This window comes from Doryrhamphus excisus, linkage group LG4, assembly GCF_037039965.1.
Source record: "Doryrhamphus excisus strain RoL-2023G ecotype Guam linkage group LG4, RoL_Dexc_Guam_v1.1, whole genome shotgun sequence".
NCBI classification, from domain to species: domain Eukaryota; kingdom Metazoa; phylum Chordata; class Actinopteri; order Syngnathiformes; family Syngnathidae; genus Doryrhamphus; species Doryrhamphus excisus.
The window spans coordinates 13,405,926-13,430,682 of NC_136360.1; the positions used below are offsets into that span (position 1 = coordinate 13,405,926).

The 24,757-nt window shown below is 40.6% G+C and overlaps 2 protein-coding genes across 4 annotated transcripts; one reads left to right on the top strand and one right to left on the bottom strand.

Annotated features, from left to right (window-relative positions):
- The first annotated feature begins 127 nt into the window (after nucleotides 1-127).
- rab6ba (RAB6B, member RAS oncogene family a) lies at nucleotides 128-21,257 on the top strand. Of its 3 annotated transcripts, none has more exons than XM_078790236.1 (8): nucleotides 128-414; nucleotides 9,990-10,048; nucleotides 15,198-15,251; nucleotides 15,356-15,461; nucleotides 15,819-15,930; nucleotides 17,684-17,777; nucleotides 18,600-18,697; nucleotides 19,194-21,257. In XM_078790236.1, the coding sequence occupies exons 1-8, from the start codon at nucleotides 345-347 to the stop codon at nucleotides 19,237-19,239; spliced, it is 639 nt and encodes a 212-aa protein (XP_078646362.1). In that variant the 5' UTR covers nucleotides 128-344; the 3' UTR covers nucleotides 19,240-21,257. The 3 variants fall into 3 exon arrangements, with proteins under 3 accessions (XP_078646362.1, XP_057928383.1, XP_078646363.1); XM_058072400.2 differs by having other exon boundaries at nucleotides 132-414; nucleotides 18,631-18,697; XM_078790237.1 differs by lacking the exon at nucleotides 128-414 and adding an exon at nucleotides 507-527.
- A 453-nt stretch (nucleotides 21,258-21,710) lies between these two features.
- Nucleotides 21,711-24,068, bottom strand: LOC131129172 (uncharacterized). Its single transcript, XM_058072397.2, has 3 exons — nucleotides 23,718-24,068; nucleotides 22,697-22,819; nucleotides 21,711-22,630 (listed from the first exon to the last, which is right to left on the bottom strand). Exons 1-3 carry the CDS (start codon nucleotides 24,044-24,046, stop codon nucleotides 22,555-22,557), a joined length of 528 nt encoding a protein of 175 aa, XP_057928380.2. The 5' UTR covers nucleotides 24,047-24,068; the 3' UTR covers nucleotides 21,711-22,554.
- Nucleotides 24,069-24,757: the final 689 nt, after the last annotated feature.

Here is a 24,757-nt window from a genome sequence, read left to right on the forward strand (position 1 = left end):
GCACGTCAGTTTTGTCTTGACAAAAACCAAACGTCATGATAATCTTTGTGAGGCACTTTAGATGACGTCATTTCATAGTTCGGCTAGCAATTCTTCGGAGAGCTTCGTAGAAAGCCGGAGCTGACGCATGCGCAGATGCCTCCAAGTTGTGTGGGTTGGGGGGAGAGGAAAAAAAAGTCCCACAAACACCCGGAGCCTCACAGCCGGGTTCATCGGCGGCTTGTCACCATCACCGAGAGAGCGAGGAGGCAACCCGACCGCCTTTTTTCCTCCAGCATCTCCACCGTCCAACTGCTTCTCATCACGTTCTCCGGCGTCTACAGCCGCCCTTCCTCCTCGCCAATATGTCCCTGGCCAGCGACTTTGGGAACCCTTTACGGAAATTCAAACTCGTCTTTCTGGGCGAGCAGAGTGGTAAGATGTTTTTTTTTTAAACTCCTTTGGGGAACTTCTGGTTGGTATTGGTAGTCACGTGACGACGCGTTTTTTTATGCACCTGCTAGCGGGTCACCAAGTTCATCTTTGAGGTACGAGCTCGCTAGTCATTTAACAAGTGAGGGACATGTCCTTAGAGATGTTTAAGCTGTGTTTCTTAGTTTTGTGAGGGTGAATAAGCTGTGTGTGTACATCTTTTACGTCTCATGTCGCTTCACTAGTATGTATGTTTGAGCTAGCTGTTTGTGTTGGCTTTCCATTAGCATGTGATGGAGTGGAATGGAGGTCAGATGTTGATGATGCTGTGGATAGACTAAGCAAGTTGTGTGTGTGTGCTGAGACACACCCTGCTTGTCAGTCAGCCATGATAGAACTTGAGAAGGAGGGCTCCATTTCTATCCAAAATGGACCTTCACTTCAGCACCTTTCACAAGCTTCCACTTGGTCCTTGATCCTCCAGGCTGTCCTGAGGGCCCTCACATCTCCATTGCCCTAACTGTCGTCTGTGACAAGTTGGTCTCACCAGGGCCAGATGGTGTATGTAGTTATAGATTTTTATATCATATTTTTTCATTGTACTTCCAATTTATACATGCATTCATTCATTTTCGACCGCTTATCCTCACAAGGGTCGTGGACGTACCGGAGACTATCCCAGCTGTCTTCGGGCGAGAGGCGGGATACACCCTGGACTGGCCGCCAGCCAATCACAGGGCACATATAGACAAACAACCATCCACACCACATTATCATACTATTTTAAATTATGTAATATATTTTATGTATGAGGCCGGTCAGCATGTAGGCCACCCAGTCAGGAGATCGGGATTATCTGGGTTTGAATCTCTCTGTGTGGCATGAGCATTAATTATGAGTTACCTAAACAAAAACAAGTCATGTATCAAGGTGAAAAAACATCTAATATACCTAAAACGTGCCTGTAAATAAGAACCTGAACATATATTCAATAAGAAGACAAAATGAAACCCAATCAAGCTCAAAGGTCCCCTGCAATCCATCCAGGAATTATGGATATCATTTGTTCCTGGATCAAACTGAGGATTTTCACTTTAAAGGCATTGTTTTAAGTCCCATATGGACACATAGATACTGTTATATATACATAGATACAAAAGTTTGATACTGTTGTTCAATCGTCATTTAATCGTTTAAAAAAAACTGAAACTGTCCTTTTTTTGGGGGGGGGGGGTAATCTGGCTCATCATCCATAATCCCTATGTGAGACACGTCTTTCTCTTTTCTGTGTTTTAAGATATAAAAACAGCTAAAACATGACAGGTAATCATGGCACGCGGTTGTACAAAGCCCGCTATTAAAACAACGACTAAAAGGCTCCAACAAGACGGTATCCTTTTATAACCATGTAGTAACATTAATGATAACATGAATTTTGCCATACTTTGGTCATTTTAACCAATACCGGAACTTCCTTCCTGGGTGCATTGGTTTCACATCGCAACATAGAAACGAACACGAAACCTAACATTAACTTTTCCAAACTCAGGAAAAGTTAATGCCTGAGGTTTTGTGAGCGAGTGTGGTGTGAAGCTAGTTGCTAGCTGGCTGGTGTGGTGTGGCAAGGCGAGGTGTCATCACAGCAGTAGGGTAATTCTTTGGCATAAAACAATGGTAATAATAATAATAACGATGTTGCTGTCGCTTGCAGGTTACATTATGCTGAGGTTCTCATTGGGACTGACCAGGATGGATAGGATCGAGAAGGAGTACATCAGAGGGACATTAATATTAGAGGCCTTGGAGATGGTTCGGACATGTAGAGAGGAGAGATAGTGAATATATTGGTAGAAGGGTGCTGCCAGGTCGGAGGCGTAGAGGAAGACCAAAGAGGAGGTTTATGGGTGTAGTGAAGGAGGACATGAGGGTAGTTGGTGTGAGAGAGACAGGGTTGGATGGAGGAGATTGATTTGCTGTGGCGAACCCTGTTGGGAAAAGCCCAATAAGAAAGAAGAAGAAGAAGGCGGACTAGGTGCGTCTTATTACATGCATTATTCACAGCCTGTTTTATCTGTTTTTATATCTTTAGAATGCACAGAAACGAGAGAGACTCATGTTCATGTTTCACAGAAGAATTGTACACATCATTTGCAGTGTACATTACATTCCTCTTTTATATATGAAGTGTTGCTTTTCAGTGTGCGACAACTTGCCTGTACTGTTGTGTATGTACAATGACCACATCAGCTCATTTATACTGATCGGGCAATGTGCTCCTTGCGGTGATTACAGCATCGGTTTTGTTGTTAAATGCTTTGTTGATAAATGACATGTGTCGAATGTGTACTATTATCGGCGTAGACGTACACACGTTTTCCAGTAGTTCTGAATAATGGATGAACATGCCGGCAAACTCCAACAAAGGCTTCCGTGTTGGCAAAAATCAATTTGAGCTCCAATGTGGCCTAATGGGGATTTGTGACTACAGGCTAAACAACACACACACACATTTTGAGGAAACATTAACAAGTCAAGCCAGGTGTGACGCCACGTTGGCCTCATTGTGTTAGCACTAGCCTGGGGGAAGCAGACATGAGTCGCTGGCAGGCCCACGAGGGGACCCACTTGTTTGAATGCGTACATAGCATCCTCAAGGCAGCACAAATGAGGACGTTATGTCTTCGGAGAGGAATCTTGTGAAGCTCGAATTTAGCAGCAGCAGTTTGGACCACCATTATCATGTGACTTGATTCATTGAACTGAATGTTGGGTTGGAGAAGCCCGGAGAAACCGATTGAAGAACTGTGGGCTTATTTTAGGTCTCTCGCCACATTAGAAGCCAAAATCTGAGCACAACCGTTATGCTTTTTCTTTGGCTTTTTTTCCCCCCACCCCATGACACTTCCAAGAAGATTAACATCCACACGAAAAGAAAGGAAGTATCTGAAGTAAGCCACATTCAAAAATCACGATTAATCACATTTTGACAACAGTTAACTCATAATTAATGGCAATTAATTGCAGATCGGAAGAAGCATGCCAGGGTAACTTCTGTTTTGTCCCTGCCAACGGAGATTTGACATACTTCTTGACAACTCAACTACCAGCTGACTGACTTTGGTCTTGTGGAGAGAGCCATCTGCCAGGGCTTTAATTAGTAAAAGTATTAAATGAATTAGTTTATAAATTACCACTGTTTAGTGCTTGACTACAGTCTGTTATTAAAATTTAAGCAAATTTGACATATTCTTTGCCTAAATTAAGCCTTTTCAAGCATAAAAATGAATAAAATACAAATAGATAAAGCACTAAAAGATGATTAAAATGTTGTATTCTAATCTGGTCACACATGACCCAGATTTGATGTTCGCAACAACAGCCTTTAATTGCAGGTTTGAATGATCCCACAATAGGCATAATAATAACATAATCTCAATCATAATAATAATACGGGCTACTGTTGTGGCCGTAATCCAGCTAAAACTCACTTCATGTCCACACTTCCGGAAGACATTTATTGCAGCACACATGAGCAGGAGGTTTGTTTATGTCTTAAATGTCTTATTATCTCATATTACATCTACAGGGTCAGGCAAAATGATCTGACACATTTGTAGGTTAAATAAAAGGCAAATAAAGTAAAGAAACGAAAAAGTGTTTTTATTTCCGAAAAGTACATATAATGCCATTCTGTTTGATTTGTCATTTGTCTGTTTCATGGCGGTGGGAGGTCGGCTGGTTGATTTTTGTTTCAGTGCAGATCCAGTAGCTCTGAAGTTGGTAACCCATAACAAGATGGTACGGAATCATGTCTACCAAAATTGAAGTGCAAACGGAACGCAGTTACAGATTCATTTGTTTTGATAAACATTTCCACATTGAAAGCGCGATGCTCACCAGTCCAATTAATGGCAGCAACTTAAAAAGAAACGAAAAACAATGGCATTATGAAGAAACAAAGCAAAATGGCATTATATGAAAAAAAATGGCATTATATGTATTTTTCAAAAATGACACTGTTTCTTTTCTTTACTTTACTGTTTACTTTATTTGTCTTTTATTTAACCAACAAATGTGTCCTGACCCTGTATTATATTGGGGAATACGAGTGTAGAAGTGACTAAGGGGGTGCTATTTTATGTCTAGAGGGCTCTGAAAATGTTGGCAACTATTTAGAAGGCAGCATCAAAAATTTAGAAGGTCATAAAGTTGCTTTCTATACTATGAAAATATTTCATTTATAAATAAGGAATCATACTTCACGGAAATTCACTTTATCACAGTTAACCACAATTTTAATTCAAATAATATATTTGTATTTTTTATTTTTATGTTCATTCATTCATTCATTCATTCATTCATTCATTCATTTTATTTTAATGAATTGTAATACTATTTAAAATAATTATTTACTGCATCAACTAATTCAGAGTTTTATTTTTAAAAATTGTGTTCATTCATTCATTCATATTCTACCGCTTATCCTCACAAGGGTCACGTATGTATATTATATGTCGGCATATATACCACATATATATATACGTACTGTATATGCAGACTTTAGGGACTTTGGCAAGGGGAAGCCCTCATCATTTAAAAGGTCAAAGGGGATTTGCAAGTCATTGCTTGTCATGAATTTTTAAACAGCGGCTTTGTTGGAAATGCTCCACATTTCTGGTGTGAAAGAATGTTCATTTCATTTGCAGCACTAATGCAATCTCTCCTACATGACTGATGGGCTCTGCAGGTCGAAGGTTAATAACCACTGAATGACATTCCATCATCAAACCACCACCTCCTCCTAATTGACGTCATCAAAGTGTCACCCACGTGTGTTCTTATAGCTACACATCAGGGCCAGGAAGCCGATTGAAGCTAGTTTTGTGCTTCAAGAGCAAGAAAGGCATAAAACACAATCAATAGGCTCGTGAAAAAGCTGCAGGATGTTTGAGAGCTTCAACGTGTCGCCTCATCTAATCTATATCCGCCTCTGTGGTGGGGAAATGTTAGCGTGCTCAGGCCGCCACTTCCTGCAGACACGCTGATTGATGCCTTTGACGAGCGAGTGGACCTTGTGCAGTGCAGCATATTGCTCCCGTGATTCAGCAGCGTTGGCAAGACAGACCGGACAGGAATATGTAACAATGACATCTCACTGCAGACACGCATCAAAAAAATGGAGAGTCAGCCTTAAAGTAAGCCATACAGCATTACCTGTGCAGTTAGAAATGAGGGCCACAGTTTGATCCTGGAACTGACAATAACATTTATATTTCCATGATTTCCAATTTGAATAATAACTCTAATATACATAAATATTGTGTTCATTTGAATTATATTTAATATTGTTGAATATTACACTACATAATATAATTTTATTTCAGTTTGAATTCAAAAAATTAATTTGCATTAGCAAGTATTTTTTTCTTTATGTACAGTTTGAATTTTAAAAAGTATTAAAAATTTTGAAGAATTTAGCAATTAATTTTTCTTTTTATATTTTTACTTTTTTAAATTAATAATTTAAGATATAATTAATTAATAAATTTGTCTGTGTTTTTTTATAATTTAGCAAAATTCTTCAATTTGTTTTTATATTTTTCTTAATGAGTTTTATAGTAAATTCTTTAATTTGTCTTCATTTACATTTTTTTTAAATTGTTTTTTTGATGTGGACATCACAATAACATTGGATAAGCCAGAAAACTAATTTCTCCAATCATGTGAGCCATCTGTTTTATTTATTTTGGATGGGAAAAATTCTGTGTAATTTTTTTCATTCATTCATTCATTTTTTACCGCTTATCCTCACAAGGGCCGCGGGGGTGCTGGAGCCTATCCCAGCTGTCTTCGGGTGTGAGGCGGGGTACACCCTGGACTGGTCGCCAGCCAATCACAGGGTGTGTAAGTTTTTTATTTTTACAAAATCTGAAGACTCATAGGTCAGCGTACATCTGACACTTGACAGCAGCTTGGTAGGTAAACGTCCATTGGGAACAACAAAGGACCAATAATTGACCCTTGCTGTACTCCCATGCTATTTGCATTCTAATGTGACTAGACCCCATTGGCGCTGACGTATTGTTGTCATCCCCCCCAGCTATGATTTGGACCATTTCAAAGCAGCAAGTGACATATTGAATTGATTTAGTTTATGAAGTAGAATACCATGACTGACAGTATTAAAGGCTTTCTTTCGATCCAAGAATACTTAATCATGAGATATATCTTTTATGTCAAAAAAGTCTGTGCAATCCCGGTGGAATTATTCAGGCGATGACTCAGCTCAATATGATCAATAACTTTATTACATACTTTGAGGCAATTTATTTTAAAGTGTGTTTGCTTGCTTGAGTTAGTTTATTTCTGTGTTGCCACACTTAATAATGTTGCCATTAGACTTTTCATTGACATTGGTGATGTTAGTCTTGGCTTTTCTCACTTCAGACACCATTTTATTGTTTAAATTGTGGAAAATAAGGGGGTCATTGTTAGTTTTAGTTCATGAAATACACTTTGAACACTGAAATTGTAAATCACATTTATTTATTGGTAAGAACACATTGCTACTAAATCTTCAACAAACTGTAATGCCTGTGCTTGTGATGAAGGAAGATGTAGTCACCCATGCAATTCCAACTGCATATGTAAGATATTTTTATGACAGTCTTGTTTTGTTAACGCAAACATTGGACAAACGGCACTGCTATTTATATTTTGAAGCGCGGTCACGGAAGTGTGTTCCGTGTGTGTACGGAAGGCTTGCTTGTCCATGTACGATGAAAGATTTCTTAACAAGCTCATTTGATACTTTCATACTTCACACATGAAAAACCCCACTCTTTGTGTGTGTGTGTGTGTGGTGGGGGTGCTTTAACACGGCATAAAAATTGAGCCGCCTCCTGTCGCAGGTGCATGATTCTTCCCGCTAATTGTCCCTCATGTTGCCTTGCCGCATCACATGGAGACTTAATCAGATCCAAGCCTGGCGTCTGACGCTTTGTGAGATCTGTTGTTTATATTGTGTACACTTGGCTAGCATCAACACTGCCATTCCTGTAGCAGCACATAACATGAATAGAAAATGTGATGTTGACTTTTCAGGCCAGCTCTATGATGTTAAAGATTCAGGTGCTTTATATAACTTTGTCCTCGCTAACCCTGGCTGTGGTGACGTCATGCTTCCTCCCGTCGGTCGCCACATGCCTTGTTGAAACCTGAAAAGAAAAGCCAGACCAAGGAAAATATGCTAAAATTGCTAAATGTATCATGACTGCATCTGATGTGAACCTTGTTCATGTTATTAGCTAGATGAGACACCCTATGTATACGCCTAACACTTTGTCAAAATATAAAAAAGACAGGCTTTGCTATACATTCAAAATGGAGATGTCCATCAGCTACATACTATATGTGTGATATGTACGTTTGATCATTCGTTTTTTATTAACCTATTTTAACCTATGCAAATGTAATATTAGCACTTTAGCTCCCATGGCTATGCTAATGTCGGCAACGTTTGGGTTCTCCTATTCCACTTGTTAATGTGACCTTGTTCTATGTGATGTGTGACATGTTTACGTTGGACCTGTGCACTATAGTGCTGTTTGGAGACACACTCTCTGCCGGATACAAACAGTTTGTTCCTCGTTGACAAGAGGGTTCACTCTGTTGCTGTCAGTGAGTGTTGGTGCTACAGTGGAATGAATGTACGTTGAGGCTAACAGCACGTTAGCCTTGTGAGCAGCATATGCTAAAATGCTTTTCAACTGCCACGGCCTCAGTGTGGGATTATTGGGGTTTTAAACAATGAGAAAGGAGAGCGTAGGAACACAGACCTAATCATCTTGTTACAATTACAATGTAAAATACTCCTGATAAACGAGACTTTATTGCTTTTGATACGATGTCCTCGCATTGTTATTTCATCTGTCACATTAATTACAGAATGGTTGGGGGTCCCTAACTTGAAATTTTAGGAGCCCAAGCAGAAGATTTAGGTCCGCACACCGAAATGGACTTGCAAAGTGAAGGATTTCATATATGTTTGTCTCCTATTTTTTGTGTCTCATGTATGTGTGTCTCCTATTTCTTGTGTCTCACTCATATAACTATGCACTACATTTAATTAAGTAGAACCAAGCAGGCTTGGGCAAATCACAGGACACATAATCGCTTTCAGGCACATACAGTTCCGGAGCTCTCCTACACATCCACAATTTTGACTAAACATTCACATTTGCTCTTATTTTCACCGTGTTACTGATAAATACTATTAACTCTGATACCGCCCTCTTTTCACACACAGGGCAACCAAATGGCCTGTTTTTTTTTTACCTTTATATAATTTGAGTTTCCATAGTTTCCCTGTGGGACAAATGAATTGAACCATATTGCTTGTTTGTTTAAAAGATAAAAGGTCACAGTGGTTTTAAAAAAAAAACATTTAGATTTGGAATCCTTTGAATTCAAATGTAACTTTGCTGAGAGACAGAATAAAGTGAGAGCCTGCTAGAAAAGCTGATCGAATGTGATTGAAATGTGATCACACACGCTGGCATCGATAGGCTTAGACTGGTCCGTTGGCTCCACATTTTCCTATTTTTCTTGGTCGCACATGCGCGAGTAGATTTAATTGCTTTGTTTCATATATTAGTTTCTCATTTACTTGCCATGTCATTTTATGAGGCCTGCAAAAGCCTGGAAATAATAAAATAAAATAAGATTTACATAAAAAAATTTCCCTAATTAAATTTATTGGATTTTTTAATTAAAAACACCATGGGAAACGCCAGTGGATGCTACAGTTTGGCTCAAAGGCACGCCCATACTGTCTGATACAAGCCTTGATGATATTGCTGATGCCTTGACACTTCTTATCTATTCCTAACAGCCACCGCCTAGTGTATTATTTTAATTTCCGCACTATAAGCAATCACTGGATCCTACTAGATTGCCTTGTGTGTTTATCTAAAGTAGGGCATCATTAAGTGAACCAGATGATGCATTGATAACGTTAGCAAGGCATCATAAGCATAATCATTATCTACTAGTCTGTATCAGATTCAGCACTGCGATTATGAAAGCCAAGTAATTAGTCTCCTTGATTAAGATGCTTTGGAGCTCATTACACGACTTGTGAATTCAACACTGACGCTGATGATGCCTGCTAAGAATCTGAAAGTGAGTCTCTATTGAAACTTTATTCACATTTGTTATAAAAATGTATGCCAGTGTACTCTTAAGAATATCAGAACTGATGAATGCTGCATGCACTCACTAAATGAAGACCCATCTATGTAGCCGTGACTAAGCCACGTCGAATGATTGATTCCCGAAATGATCAAGTCACTGCTCAGTAAACATTCATGTATCATGATAGTACTAATTTATGGATTTTTATCCAGCATGTGTAGCACATACAACAGTTGACCTCCCGTCATCCTGTAAGTCTTTTCCCTTCCAGTAATTTGGACTGAACGGCCAACAACGCTAATGAGCTCCCTCGGCTGCCGGTTTGAGTGGGCGTCTTCTTGTCACGCCTCCTCGTTAACGACATCTTTTGTTTCTCCTTGCAGTTGGAAAGACCTCCCTGATCACACGCTTCATGTATGACAGTTTTGACAACACGTACCAGGTGGGTGCTGCACAGCTTTTAAACGTTTTGCCATGGAGTAGTCAGTGTACAGCTTGTGTAGCACTATGGAGGTACTATGAAAGAACTAGGGTGCTAGATGAAGACGGCATCATCTAATTTGCATAAATGGCGGTGACAACAATGTAGACTTACGATCTCCATCTACCGGAGGGAGCCATTCATTCACATCATGATAAAAATAATCCTTCGCCACTCCCTGTTTCAAATGTTGTGGCTTCACTTTATCACGTTTAATAAATCATGCTGCTTTGTGGATTCGATACAGCCTATTATTAGTCAAAAATATGCAAATATAGGGACATTTTCTCTATTTTGCCTAAATTAAACGTTTTTAACCATTCATTCATTTTCTACACGATGGTCGTGTAGAAAGCTGTACACTGATTTTTTTATTGTATTGTCCCTCGATAAGACATAAAACCTTTGTGCTTCATGAGCTGTAGCATCATTCATCTTCAAAGCAGAAACAACACAAAAGACTCTTTTTCCCTTTAAATGCAAAATCTCCTAATAGAAGCTTCTTATATCTACTTACATCGTAATCAAAAGGATTTGGAATAAACCTCACAAAGCCTTTCCGACCTTGTTCAACTTGGTGGTCACATGGGGTATACAGTATGCATGGCTGGTAGGAGCTACGCAACGTGTAGGAAACAACTCAGTGGCAAATAAAACACACGTTTACCTGAATAGAGAAGTTAATTCAGACACAATATTAGGAGGTTTGTTGTCTTCCAGTTGCTGTCCATGACAAACGATGCAATTGGTTCTCACTCGTACGACTGCAGCCCGAAGACCAACCAAAGGTGTAATGCATCTTTTTAATTAATACTTCAGTGAGATAAATGTTTGTGCAGGGACAGCATATGTCATCATTTCCAGCCACATGAGATGCTGGCTGACAGGGACGCTCCAAACACACACAAGCACCCTCAAACACAACGTGCAGGCACCGAAACACTACAGGATCAAAAACAAATGCCAAGGGCACCACATCTTTAAAGTCTTTAAGATGTAATACTTCACAGTATTATAGAGCAAGTTTTACGCCCAACAAAACAAAAGAAAATGGAGTATCTTTTGATTCTGCCAACTTTCTTCTGGGCCTCCCGCTTATCACAGCCATGTAAAGACACAAAGGGCAACAATGCTAACTCCAAACATGTAACTTTAGCAGCTCCTCACTAAACAAGTGCCGCAAGGCATGCTGGGAAGCCGGAGGCACTTCCAGCGAATCCACAGTACTTTTTTATTTCTATTACATATATATGTCTTGTAATACAGTAATATTGTGGGTTCAAAATCACAGTTTATATAAGTATAAGTATTAAGTATATTATTTTATAATTTATTTATTTATTTTTGTTGTTTTGCGGTTGAATATGGTTTATTATTGGTCAAAACGATACATAGTATATATATATATATATATATATATATATATATATATATATATATATGGGTGTATATTAGGGTGCATACAAACACACATTTTAACACATATTATGTATTTATGGAGTAAATTAAGCATTCTTTTGTACTCAAATGTCTAAATGAACTAAAATACAAGCAGGAGCAAACAGCATGAGTGGGTGTGAGTGTTCTCAGAACAAGCTACTGCTGTGACCCTAACCCATGACCCCTGGCACACAAGTACGATTCTTATTTATGTCTTAAATGGCTTTTATTATTGGGCAATAGGAGTGTAAAGGTTCCTATAGGGGTGTTATTTCATGTCTAGAGGGCTCTAATAATGTTAAAAATTATGTTTAGAAGATCATAGCAGGTTTTCTATTCTCTAACTATGAAAACATTCATGGAAATTCACTTATCACAGTTGTGTCTGGAGCCAATTAATCCTGTGAAACCCATTTTTGTGGAGTACTCACCCAGAATCTACTTCCAGCGGTCCAAAGATAAGCTTGAGACCGCCCCCCTAAAGAATGCCATGAACGTGGTCGCCTCCAGTCTGTCTCACTCCAAGGCTACTGCTGACCTAAATGGCTGGATAAATAATGGCGGAGAAACACAGCGGCCATCATGGTGCGGCCAATTTAAGGGAGCGTGGCTTTGCAGACAAATGGCCACTGCCTTGTCCTCGTGGTGACACACAGAGATCATCCCTCAACATAACCCTGCTTTCAATGGGCAGACGGATGCTGGCCAGATAGCATCTGCTTTCTTTAATAATGTCCCTATAGAGCATCTGCTCTGCTTTATTGTAGATGATAAAGAAGCCGGGGAGGAACCGTAGGCTGCTTTCCTGCTAACACCCTGTAGTCTATTTTTCAATATACTGTGTGCTTTGCAGGCACATATCAAATCCAAATGATTTTTTTATTCATAGGGTGTCTTAATGCTGCTTGACTGGCAGCCCTGCAGGTGATGTGACCTTCAAGTGTTTACTAAAATATTCACACTGCTGCTTGTGCTATCCAACAAGAATAAGAAGCCTGTCCTTGGTGGAAGGATTAGCTGAGACTGTACGCGCCTGCTTTCAAACGAAGCTGAGGCCTTTAAGTAAAGCAGCCATACTTTTGGAGACCCATTGAGGCCATCAAAGAAAGCTGAGCCAGATTGTTTGACTCCCGTCAAGTGCCGTCTGCCTGGCCAAGAGAAAGCGAGGCAGGCATCTTCTTGGCTGGCTGAACATGCGGAAAGCCTGAGGGAGGAAAGGAAGCCACACAGCAGCTGTCATTCAAGCATGGCCACATCGACTCAAACATTTACACATGGATAAGAGCATCACCACAAGATATGGATCTAGCACTTGTACAGTATATGTCAAAATTACTGCATGTACAATCATATGATAACTTGTGTTAAAGCTGCAGCTACAGTAGTGCTTCGGTAGCTGTCTGACACTGACTTCATGTCGTTACATCGTCTTGTTTTCTGGAAAGAAGGTCCTATTTTCTGAGATTTTTTTTTTACCAAAAGCTGAATAGCGAATATGCAGGGATCCACTGTAAAGTTGTAAAGTCATCGCTCGCCACTTTGCACGTCAGATTTAGCTGTGTCTCTCTTATCATGGGTTTTCACGACTGGCACTGACCACCATGGGGCCACAGCTTTGAGGTCTCCCAGGTCTGTCCGGCATCCTTGCTCGCTATCTCATCCAACTCATCACCAGGTGGTGATCAGTTGACAGCTCAGGCCCTCTCTTCACCCACATGTCCACACAATGTGGTCTGATGATAGTCGATCATAGACCTGTGTCCTAAGGTGTCCTGGTGCCAAGTGCACTTGTGGACATCCTTATGTTTCAGCATGGTGTTTGTTATGGAATAATTGTGGTTCACACAGAAGTCCAACAACTAAACGACAATCAGTCAATCAATCAATCATCAACCAAGTGACACTCTCGTTCACCGGGGATGACTCCAACACAGAGGCACTGAGCCAAAGGGACTATTAATACACCCACACTAGTTTGCAGCCTCTCCCCTACAGCAACTCCAGAGTAGAGCAAGGTCCAGCATCTCATGAGGAGTTTAATTCCAGAATCCAAACTGTGGGTCAAAGTGAGTCTGACTATGTCTAGTAGGAATGTCTCAACCTCTCACACAAACTCGGGCTCCTTGTGTCAGCCCATGTCCCAAGAACCAGATCGCCTAGGCGCCCGCCCTCAACTACCATCCGAAGCACATTGCACCAGACCCTTATGATTGCTTCCGCAGGTGGTGGGTCTACAGGAAGGAGATCCCGGGGCGCTTCTCCAGGCTGGGCCTAGCTGGCTCCCATGGGGGTCGACCCCATCACTGAGACCCCAGTGTCCCACAATGAGGTGGTGATTTACTGAGGAGAATTTGTGTTTCTGAGCGATTATGGCGAACAGGTAGCACCAAATGTAAATAAATGAGTGTCTGGGAAACACTGCCTTTAGATTGACTGATGTTTGAACTAATTTTGTATGGCTTATATATTTTTTTCTCAGAAATACTGAAATTACATGACCTCACACATGTGTCCTTAAAGGTAATATTGAGCAATTTAGTTTCAAAGAGTCCCGGAATGTTTATACTATGCTTATGTTGGTTAAATATCATGAAATCCATCGAGCAGAATGGGCCCCAAGCCAGCCTCCCCGACGACGTGTGCTTATTAATCTTTCAAAAGATTATTAATAATTGACTCCAGTCTAATGTGTTCATGTGTAGTCGTCTATGTGCCGTTCTATTTTTAAGAACTGGGCCAAAAAGAACCTGAAAACCCTTCTATGATGATAACAGCAGTCAAGTCAACAACGTCACCTTTTATATGAAGTTGATTTAGCAGTTGCCTTGCTGTCAGATGTACAGTATTATGAGCAAGTTTAACCTCTGTCACACACACAGATTTATTAGGATTCATCTGGCATGCACTCCTGTGGCAGGAAGACATCAATCTGCCACATCCCTTCCAGGATAGTGTTGTGCTTTTTGTGCCACTTCGTGAAGATACACACTGATTGTCAGAGCATGATCAGACTGAGTGTAACGCACTTGTCTTTTTGCCAGCCACCGCCTCGCTCAGTCCGTGGCGGTGGCTGGCATCGCCAAGGAAACCAGCGCGTGATCGAGCTGCTGATGTCCAAGTGGACACTAGGCAATTTGCTGCACTGCCTAACATGGAAGCACACCACACTTCCTGTGTACAGGAGAAAAAAGTGACCGTTCATGAGCTAAATGTAGGGTACCTGCACCACGTACAGTATAAATATGGGGATTGAGCTTCTTCAGGCTCAAGCGGGACATGTCACCCGAGGCGATCATAGCAGGATAAGACGTGTAATGTTTACTGCCATCTGCTGTAGAATAATACCAATTTTAGAATTCAGTCCACACATACACGTATGACTTTTTAAAAATAGATGTAGTATCCTAGTGAGGATAAGCGGCATAGAAGATGGATGGATGGATGCTGCCACTACCATCTTGTAGAGTTAATAAAAAGATGTTGTCACAGCTGTTATGTCACTATTGTTTGAATTTTAGACTATTTGCTCTTGTAGACTAGACACCCGGCTATGGGAGGATTTACTGTAATATGTAATCCTTTTTCAAGGTACAATGTATTTTCCAGTGGAAAAGCTGTTTTTTGCTCTCAGTGTTGACTCATCCATGGATTTCCTATCTCCACGAACAAGGCAACCATTGGAATTGACTTCCTGTCGAAAACGATGTACCTGGAAGACCGAACGGTAAGACACTGCGTTTACTACACAGGTGTGTGTGTGGCATGTATGAAAGAGTTAGTTCATCTGAGTATCATCTCTCTCGTGTGTCTGTTGTCTCTAACCATCAGGTGAGGTTGCAGCTGTGGGACACCGCGGGACAAGAGCGCTTCAGGAGCCTCATCCCCAGCTACATACGGGACTCCACGGTGGCTGTGGTCGTCTACGACATCACAAGTATGTGTTAGTGTGCATCGTGTGCTCAAAGTGGAGTTTGTGTTAATAATGGAAGTCTATCATGAAGGTTCATTTGTTTGGTTTATTTACCAAACCTTTTTTTTCTGTAATTTTATTGAATAAAAAAATGCAAAATTCAGTTTATTAAAATGCTGAGTTTCAAAATTAACTGTACAAAACTTAAAAAAATGGTTTACACTGAATGTTTCTGTACGAAATACAGAGCCAAGAGGGGTGTGAATGCTCGCTAAATGTAGCCACAAAGTTGCTAATTTGGCAACATTTTCTTATTCTCTGGCAGACCAGGTGCAAGACGCAGAGTTACGATGACATCTACTGTCCGCCTTCTCTCCACAGACGTCAACTCTTTCCAGCAGACGTCCAAGTGGATTGATGACGTGAGAACAGAGAGAGGAAGTGATGTCATCATCATGCTAGTAGGCAATAAGACGGACCTGGCGGATAAGAGGTTTGTAGGAAACCCTCCAGGTCACATTTTGTCATCATAACTGCATGTTTACATACTTAGTTGATACCTGCCTGCTACACTGTATCTATAGCAGGGGTGTCCAAAGTGTGGCTTGGGGGCCATTTGGCAGCCCTTGACATATTCTACAAATTGAACAGGGAAACTTTTAAAATACACAAAATAGATAAATAGAGCAGTAATTTTACACCAATGTCAAAATGTTAGAACATTTGTACAATATTAAAGGGGACCTATTATTCTCATTTTTCGATCCTTTGTATTGAGTTGTGCACTCCTATAGAGCACCTACGCACAATAACCAGAAAGCTTTCGTCTGTAATCTGCACCTATTCAGCTGTATTTCTTTGGATTTTGTGTTTCCCGCAAACATTTATTCATCCCACGGCCCGCCTCCCCACACGGCCACTCTGCTGTGGTTGATCATACTCTCTAGTGCTCAGAAGGGCTTCCACTGTTGTGCCGCTATCTGCAAACCCAGGTCTACAGGAGTTGATAATCGGTATAGGAGTTGATAATAAACACCAATTTATGTTTTTAAAATGTCCGCTTTCAACATAGACACTGGCCAGTTCAAAGTTTCTCAAGAAAAGAAAAAAAACTGCTCCCTGTATGCACACGCTGTAATGCTACACAGACAAGCGCTTTTGCTCCATGACTTACATAAAATAAACACAGTCAGGACACTGATAAGTCCAGTGTCAGATTAAAATGTATTTAATTTACTGGTAGGGAATCAGGAACGCCAACCACTTGTGCCTGATGTTTTCCTCATTAGGAATTGTAAACAAATGTAGCTTTCCCTTACACCCAATAAAACACCTTGGAGACATTGCTAACACCGTGAACAGAGAATCAGAGCTTGGGGGAGTGGTGTACAGCGCACAGCCTTACGAGGAAGCCTGGCAGTCTGTGACATCACAAATCACCAGTGTTAGAACGCCCTCTGAAACCGAGCTTTTGAGCCATCCCAAACTTCTTTCAGGGCTCACTTCCAAATGCACAAATCTCATTATCTGAAACTTCGTTTAACACAAGAATACAACATTTTAACTACATTTATAGGTCAGAAAAGTGGAAAAAGTATAAAGTATTATTGGCATTTTTAACTCGATGTCAGCTGCCATGTCAGCTATCCAGACTGGTTCTGCAAAGCACAAGTTGAGAAACACTGTAGCACAAAACATCATTTTTTCTTTAAATACTGTCAAATATCAAAGTGGTCCTCACAGTCTTTGATGAGTCAGTATGCGGCCCTTGGTGGTACCCCTGATCTATACTCCATTTCATCAATCGTGTTATTACGTTGGATCAGCTTTATCGTTTCCACTCCCTTCCTGTGGAAAAGTGAGAAATATATTGCTGTGTGGGAGGGAGTGATGTGGATTGAAGCTCTTATTTCACCAGAGCATGTTGTGATGAATTTACCTTTTTGTCCCACATCACCATGTGCGGCACGGACAGTGTGTGTCCATTATGCAATGATGATGATAAGCAAACCTCAGCCCGTGCGTCTGGAAATAGCACCTGATTACGTAAATATCCTTCCTTTTTGTACCTAGTGTGGTTGTGTGCCAAGATGGACTTCACGTCCCGTGTTCAGGCCAAGAGCGTCACTTTGAACAACACAATTCTACACAGTAGTGATGTCCCATGCATGATGTCATCATGCACGCTTGTTAGCTGTGTAGGTGGTTGAAGATGAAGATAATGATGCTCTTTGGTCCCCTGACAGGCAAATCGGCATCGAGGAAGGCGAGCAGAGGGCCAAAGAGCTGAGCGTCATGTTCATAGAGACCAGCGCCAAGACTGGTTACAATGTCAAACAGGTGAGAGAGCTGTCACATATTACAGTTTTTTTAACAATATTTTTTATCAATATAACCAGTATATATTCTTACCAACTTAAGATATCAGTTGTGGTACAATACTGCATTGCAGGGGTTTCAAATGAAAAGTGAAGCCTGTTTGCAAAGTACTTCAACTTCTTTCTTCTTTGTAAACGATCTGCTCATAATATTATGACTTTATTCCCATAATAATATGAAGTTTTCCCCAAAATAGTTAAAAAAATTTCTCATAATATTCCAATTTTTTTTTTCTTTGCTACTAAAATGACTTTATTTTTCCTCATAGTATTACAAGTTTATTCTTGTAAAATTGCAACATTTTTTCTCTTAATATTTTGATGTTATTCTCTAAAAATTACAGCTATTTTTTTTCTTTTGTTAAACTTTTAACTTAGCTGTTTTTTTCTTTCTTATCTCTTTCTTATTTCCACTTCTTTCTGATAACATTTTAACTATTTTGCAACAAAATCTTTGTAAAATTACAAATGTATTTTTGTCCTTGTTCAATTGTTTAATTTTCTCATAACATTACAATGTTATTCTCGTAAAATTACGACATTTTCTTGTTAGGTTACAACTTTTTTATTTTTATATTTTTACTTTTTTGCAATTTTACAATAAAAACAAACATCCACGGGCTCCTCCCAGGCCACATCCTTCATGCTGGAATTTAGACAGTTTACAGATGGGATAGCTGGCATTTTAAGATGTGCAGCAAAGCCTGCTTTTTTTTGGATGAGTGAGAGACTTCTAGTCGTTGAGCAACATGGCATGAAGGACGGCTGTAACAAAAATGAGCAGGATGTATGTATGCTTCCTCTTCCTTTTGCAGTTGTTTCGCCGTGTGGCTGCTGCTCTCCCCGGGATGGAAAGCATGCAGGAGACGAGCAAAGAAGGAAGTATCCTTTCACATGTGTGTTGTAAATTCACCTTGTCAAAGCCCCTAACTTAAGATAACTTAAGATGGCTGCTCTTTTTTTCATTTGACGTCTGATGTGATGTGATGTCATGTCATGTCTTGGACTTTGATGGCACTTTTGATGGCTCCTTGTCTGCTTACAAACAGAAAGGGTTGGTCTTGGCTACCAAATGACTTAAACATGCACCTTTTCACACCCTGATACCAGCTCATCTACAGGAATGTTTTTTTACTTATGGTTCAGCACTATATATAGTAAATGTTATTTTATTAATGCCAATATTAAGAAATATCTAGTCTACAATACATAAAATACATAATAGCCTTTGTGTAAAACAGCACCCTCCTGTGGTAGCAAAGGGCTACAACAGTGTATAAACGGCTGACTGCTGTGTGTTGACTGCTCTGCTTCCTCTTACACTCTTAATACCTAACCTCCATCGTCACGCTCACACTTCCTTAATTGCCTCTTCCAGTGATCGACATCAAGTTGGACAAACCGCAGGAGGCGCAGACGACTGAGGCGGGCTGCTCGTGTTAATCACCACGAGCAGCAGTCGTGGCGTCCCCTTTTCCACCCCAACCCCCCGACGCTTCTTACGTTGCTTCCTTTTGCTTTGAAGGCCTCCCAATGGTCCTGACTGCTGGTCAGTGTTGATGCTGAAGCTGCCAAAAAGTGTCCAAACACCACGAAGGTTACTGTAAGGAACATCCACCCACCCCCCCGCTTTGTTTTAGTATTTTTTTTTATATCCACTCATGTTGTTTTGAAGTGATATTTGACATCAAGGATGATTACGCCTTCCAGTGTTAGCATCCTGGGGGGGTCCACCACTGAGCCTTTTAGACCAAGTATCCATGCATGCTTCTGTCTGTGTCAGGTAACATCACACACACACACACACACACACCATGCCAGTGTGCTACTTACTACACACTACTGTAAATATGGGAGCAGAGGACAAACTTGGACCTTTAACACTGCATGAGACGAGTATCACTTGGCACACTGTCCACCATTCCAGTCCCGGTCCACGCAGTAAACCTTTATTTATAGTGGAGCCTCTAATGTGGAACAGTACAGTTTGCAAGTTTTGGGGGGATGTGGCGTGAGCGTGCCGTGCCGTTCAAGGACGAATTCTCCGTCTACCGCTTGTTCCACCACTGTCACTTGTTTACATCCAGGTCTGACTAGCTGGCTAGTTTATTGCTTTAACCCAGGGGTGTCCAAACTTTACACCCAGGGCGACATAGTGAACAAGGAAAGGGTGCAACTTTTGTAAATCATATGCTAACACGTTATATATACAGTATTGCAAGAATAAACTTTTGCATCTCAGATTTGGTCATTGTAGGTGAAAAAGCCTAGTGTAACTTATTATTGTATTGTATTGTAGTACTGCACAACTTCATTTTTGCTGATTTTTTAAATTTATTCTTAAACAGTATTAGTACATTTCCAACTTGGAATATGTCGGACTTGATTCCCATAATATTTTGACTTTATTCTCATACGTTTTTCCCAACCTAATCTTCCCAAAAAGGTTTCTCATAATATTTAAACATTTTTAAAAGCTTTAAAATTTCAACTCTGTTACTAAATGACTTGATTTTCTCCAACATTATTATAGAAGATTTTTCTCATAAAATTGTGATTTTTTTTCCCTCATCAAAATACAACTATTTTGCTTCTATGACTTTATTTTTGTAAAATCACAGCTGTTTTTTTCTATTTCTGCTCTTTTTTTAAATTTTTAACTTTTTTTGTAATATTTTAACTTTATTTCCTTAATATTATGACTTTATCTAATTTTCTGAAAGGTTCCTCATAATATTATTTTTTTAATATTTTAAATGTTCTGCAATGATGTTATTTTTCCTCATAATATTACATCATTATTGATTTTATTTTGTTATCTTGACTTTATTCATGTAAAATGATTTTGCTCGTGTTAAATTATATTTTTAGAATGCGGCACAGGTCAATTTAAAAAAAAAAACAGATGAAAGATGCAATTGGCCCTGGGCTGCAGTTTAGAGACCCCTGCTTCAACTTTTTACTGGTAACACTGCTTGACTTCTTTTTACGCTTGTGTGACGGTTAATAATGGTGTCGTTCTTAAGTTAAGGCTCTTAGTTTTTATATTGCTAGAGGATAACTTATTTTTACACTTTTAAAAAAATGCCGAAAGCTTTTCTCATGGCCAAAGCTTGACCGAAGAACAGATGATTTCCTGCGCCGTTGTTTGTGATATGAAACTATGTTCAGTCTTAGAGGCTCTACTGTATGTGGAGGGAATTGACAGTAAATGTACCATATTGTGTGTGACGTCACATGGAAAAGACTTTCTAAGTAAATCAGCACACTTTGAGCAAACGTCCATCATGTGCATGTATTTATTGTTTTACAACAAGAATGTATATCTTGCTGTCGTGTCGCAGCACCGTTTGATTTCATTAGTAATGTTCATTGAGGGCGGGGCCATGATTGAACAGTGCATGTCTCCCCCCCAAACCCTGAATAAACATGTCTTACTGACCACAGCAACATTAACAGCATGATCTGGAGCTTGGAGTGTAGAACTAGTGGACCGTGGGGATCCCCGCGTTGACTCATAACTCGGTCTGGTTCTTCAACCCCTGGTCCAGGTGTTGGTCCAAACCTATGTTAAGGTGTTGGAGATATTGGGGGAGCCAAAGGTTCTATCTGTCTCAAATCTATCCAACCATGAGCTGATGGTCTTCCTGCAGACAGAGCTCCTCCTCCTGTCATGATCACATGATCTCATTCTGCTGGACGGTAAATCTGTGACATCACAAAGGAACCGTTTTGCAACACCCTCTGAACCAGAGCGTTTTGAGCCATCCCAAACTTCTTCCAGGTCTCACTTCCAAATACGCAAACCTCATTATCTGAAACTTTGACACCGTTTAATATTCTAACTACATTTATAGGCCAGAAAAGTTTGAAAAGGTATAATAGATCCCCTTTTAAGTTATTTATTTCAATTTGTCACAAGATGATGCGCTAATGGTCTGAAATTGACATTAGATGGTGTTTTATAACACAATTGGCATGGGGAAAATATACCATGGACACACATTACTAGCACTCTCTAGTGTGTCTCTCCTCAGTGTGACACTGTTGCTTCTGCTGTAGAACCAACACGCCCAGCTGGTGAGATCCGTAGAGTGAAATCTCTTGTCATCCAGCCTGTTTGGTAGAAAGAGAGGAGGAAAACAAGCATGCATGCACATGTGACTATACAAGGCCAGAAAAATTATCAGGTAATTTTTTATTTATGATGCACTGAATTCAGTTAACTGCTGCTCTTGCTCCTCCCCTTGGTCCAGCTGGCCCCCCTACTGGATCATCTTGGTCCATCCCGGTTGGAAAACAGTTTCATAGAATACATGAAAGTGAAACCTTCATTTCATGTATTGATTTTTCTACGCCGCACCCAAAATTATTTTAACGCCGATGATGACGATCCATTATGGCCACATGTCCTCCAACATGGAATCTTTGCCAGATGCTCCATGAATGCTCCCCACAATCCTCTTTCACGCTCCAGCGACTCTTTTGTTACCTCAAAAGTAACATTGGCGTGGTGTGATGAAGAAGCCCACCGGCATTGTTGTCCTCTTAACGTACACAACTCAAGTACACACTATTGCAGTTGTCATAAATAAAAAGTATTTTTTAGTGTTGAGGAGTGAACGTCCCAGGAGACCATCTGCTCTCTGAAGCAAATCCACAGCAGCAGCTGGGAGAACTAAGCCTACAATAAATAAAAAGCGGCACACGGGGGTGGGGGGGACATGTCTTCTTCTGCCCTAACAGCCTCCACCTTCCAAACCGGATCGTTTTTCATCATCTTCACTGGGAAGTCTGCGCCAGGACTTCATTTCCCTTCAAGGAAAAACATGTAAATATAACATAGGTGCATAGTTGCTGGGGACAGGGGTCAGGACTTACACGTTGCTGCTGTCTGCCATCCACTCTGGAGAGCGCCTGGTCAGCCTCAGCTTCCTCCAGGAGAAGATGCTAAGCTTCAGACGCTTCCAGCGGGAAATGCTGTGGTCCGAGTCCATGTGGTTGCTTGTATTTTCATCACAAGAGACATGCTCATTAGTAGTCATTATGATTACAAGGAGGAAGCTCAGCAAAGTTACAACACACTGCCAACAAAGGTGGGCATGGCCTAAGATCAACATCCTTAGTCAAAAGCAACTTTTAAGTCCTTCAAATAGTGGCTCTTTGTGTGTTTGTTTCTTTCAGGATAGAGGATCTTTGACTGCAATCGCCTTTTTTTTGCTGTCGACCCTTGTCAGTAGCACAAGGCTTCCGAATAGAAGATCTTTGACTAGCATTTTTGTTGCACATCTTTAAAAACAGCAGAGCACTCTTACATGGAGGATATTTGAATTTTGCCGTAAATCTATATGAAAAGCTGAGATATAGAAGATCTTTGATGTGTGTTTTTTTTAGCACATCATTAAATATAGTACTGCTGTCAGAGGATCTTTGATGAGCGTGTTGATTTGTTTGTTTACTCCTGAGCTAGAGAGGATCTTTGATCTTTGGCATTTTTGTTACACATGTTTAAAAACAGCAGAGCACTCTTGTTAAATAGAGGATCTTTAAATTGTGTTTTTGCTGTAGCTTCCATTATTTAGAAAATTGTGGACTTACATTTTTGCAGCAGTGGACTATATATAGAGGCTCTTTAGCTAGCGTTTTTGCTGTAGGTCCTAAAATATAGCCATGGCGTCTCGTGTAGAGGATCTTTGACTGGCGTAAAGAATTAGATCCTTAAAAACTGTCATGTAGAATATATTTGACATATTGCGAGGTAGACATTTAGCAGTATGGCAAAGCCAAAATAAAGAAAATTGTGGAATGGCATTTATAGATTGCTATGATCTGCTGTGATGTCTAATCCCACGCTGTATTCATGCTATCTTTTGATCTCTGAAAACCAAAAAAAGGTAGATACCATTCTGCTTGGCATTTTCCTTGGAACGAGTCTTCCATCGTGTGGTTTTTGGCTTCATCTATCAGTGCGTTCTCCTTCTCAGGTATCTGCTCCCACAGGCCGCTGTTGACCCACAGCGCCTCCTGCAGGCTGAGGCCCGGCCGGATGCAGGTGACGCGGCGACACAGGGGGCATCCTACAGTGAGCAGGCCGCTCCTGGCACGCGTCTGGAGGGTCTCCAGGCAGGGCTGGCAAAAAGTGTGTCTGCAGTGGAGCATACGCGGGATCCGCTCCGCCCGCGAGAAGGCCAGCAGGCAAACGCTGCAGTCACCCTCACTGCACAGAACCATGGCGGCGGCCAGAAAACCACTCCCGCCTCTGGGGGAAAAAGCAATGCAAAAACTGAAAAACGTCACCCCCACTTTTGCTTTTCCTTTAGCTTTTTTTTACTGCGATTTTGCCATAGAATGGTACTATGACTAAGGTCAGACGTGTCATAACAGGAACAGGAAATGGAACTCCGCAAAATCAGCTGTGTGGACACTTGCCTCCCAGACACCCCCATCCCATTTACCATGGGAATTAACAGTGAGTACGTATTTTGTTGACTCCATATTACTGGATGGTTCACTTATTTTTACACTTTGGCCACTGCGACACGATGGTATGGTTAAAAAGGTCTTTCTTCCTTCCACCTTAGTCAACAGTATCACCATTAAAGCAACCAGTTTGACACTGGAACAGATAATATTTCTATGTACATTAGTTCCCGGGGAATCAAATAAAGTAGGAGGCATTAAATACATAGACTGAAGGTTTTAACACAAATGATACCAAAAGTATGTACTTACAGCAGACTTCACAAGAACAAAAATTAAGCAGATCTAGCTCCAGTGAATGAATGGAGCTGCTCCGGTGTCTTCATTAGAGGTTGTGCCTGTATTGCGAGGGGAGGGACATATTGCAACTCCCCCTCCACTGTGGATAACAGCTGTGGAAGCAGTGAAAATGTCCTTTGTTAGGATTCAAGGGGGAGAGCAGGTGGAAAAACTGGAGCCAGA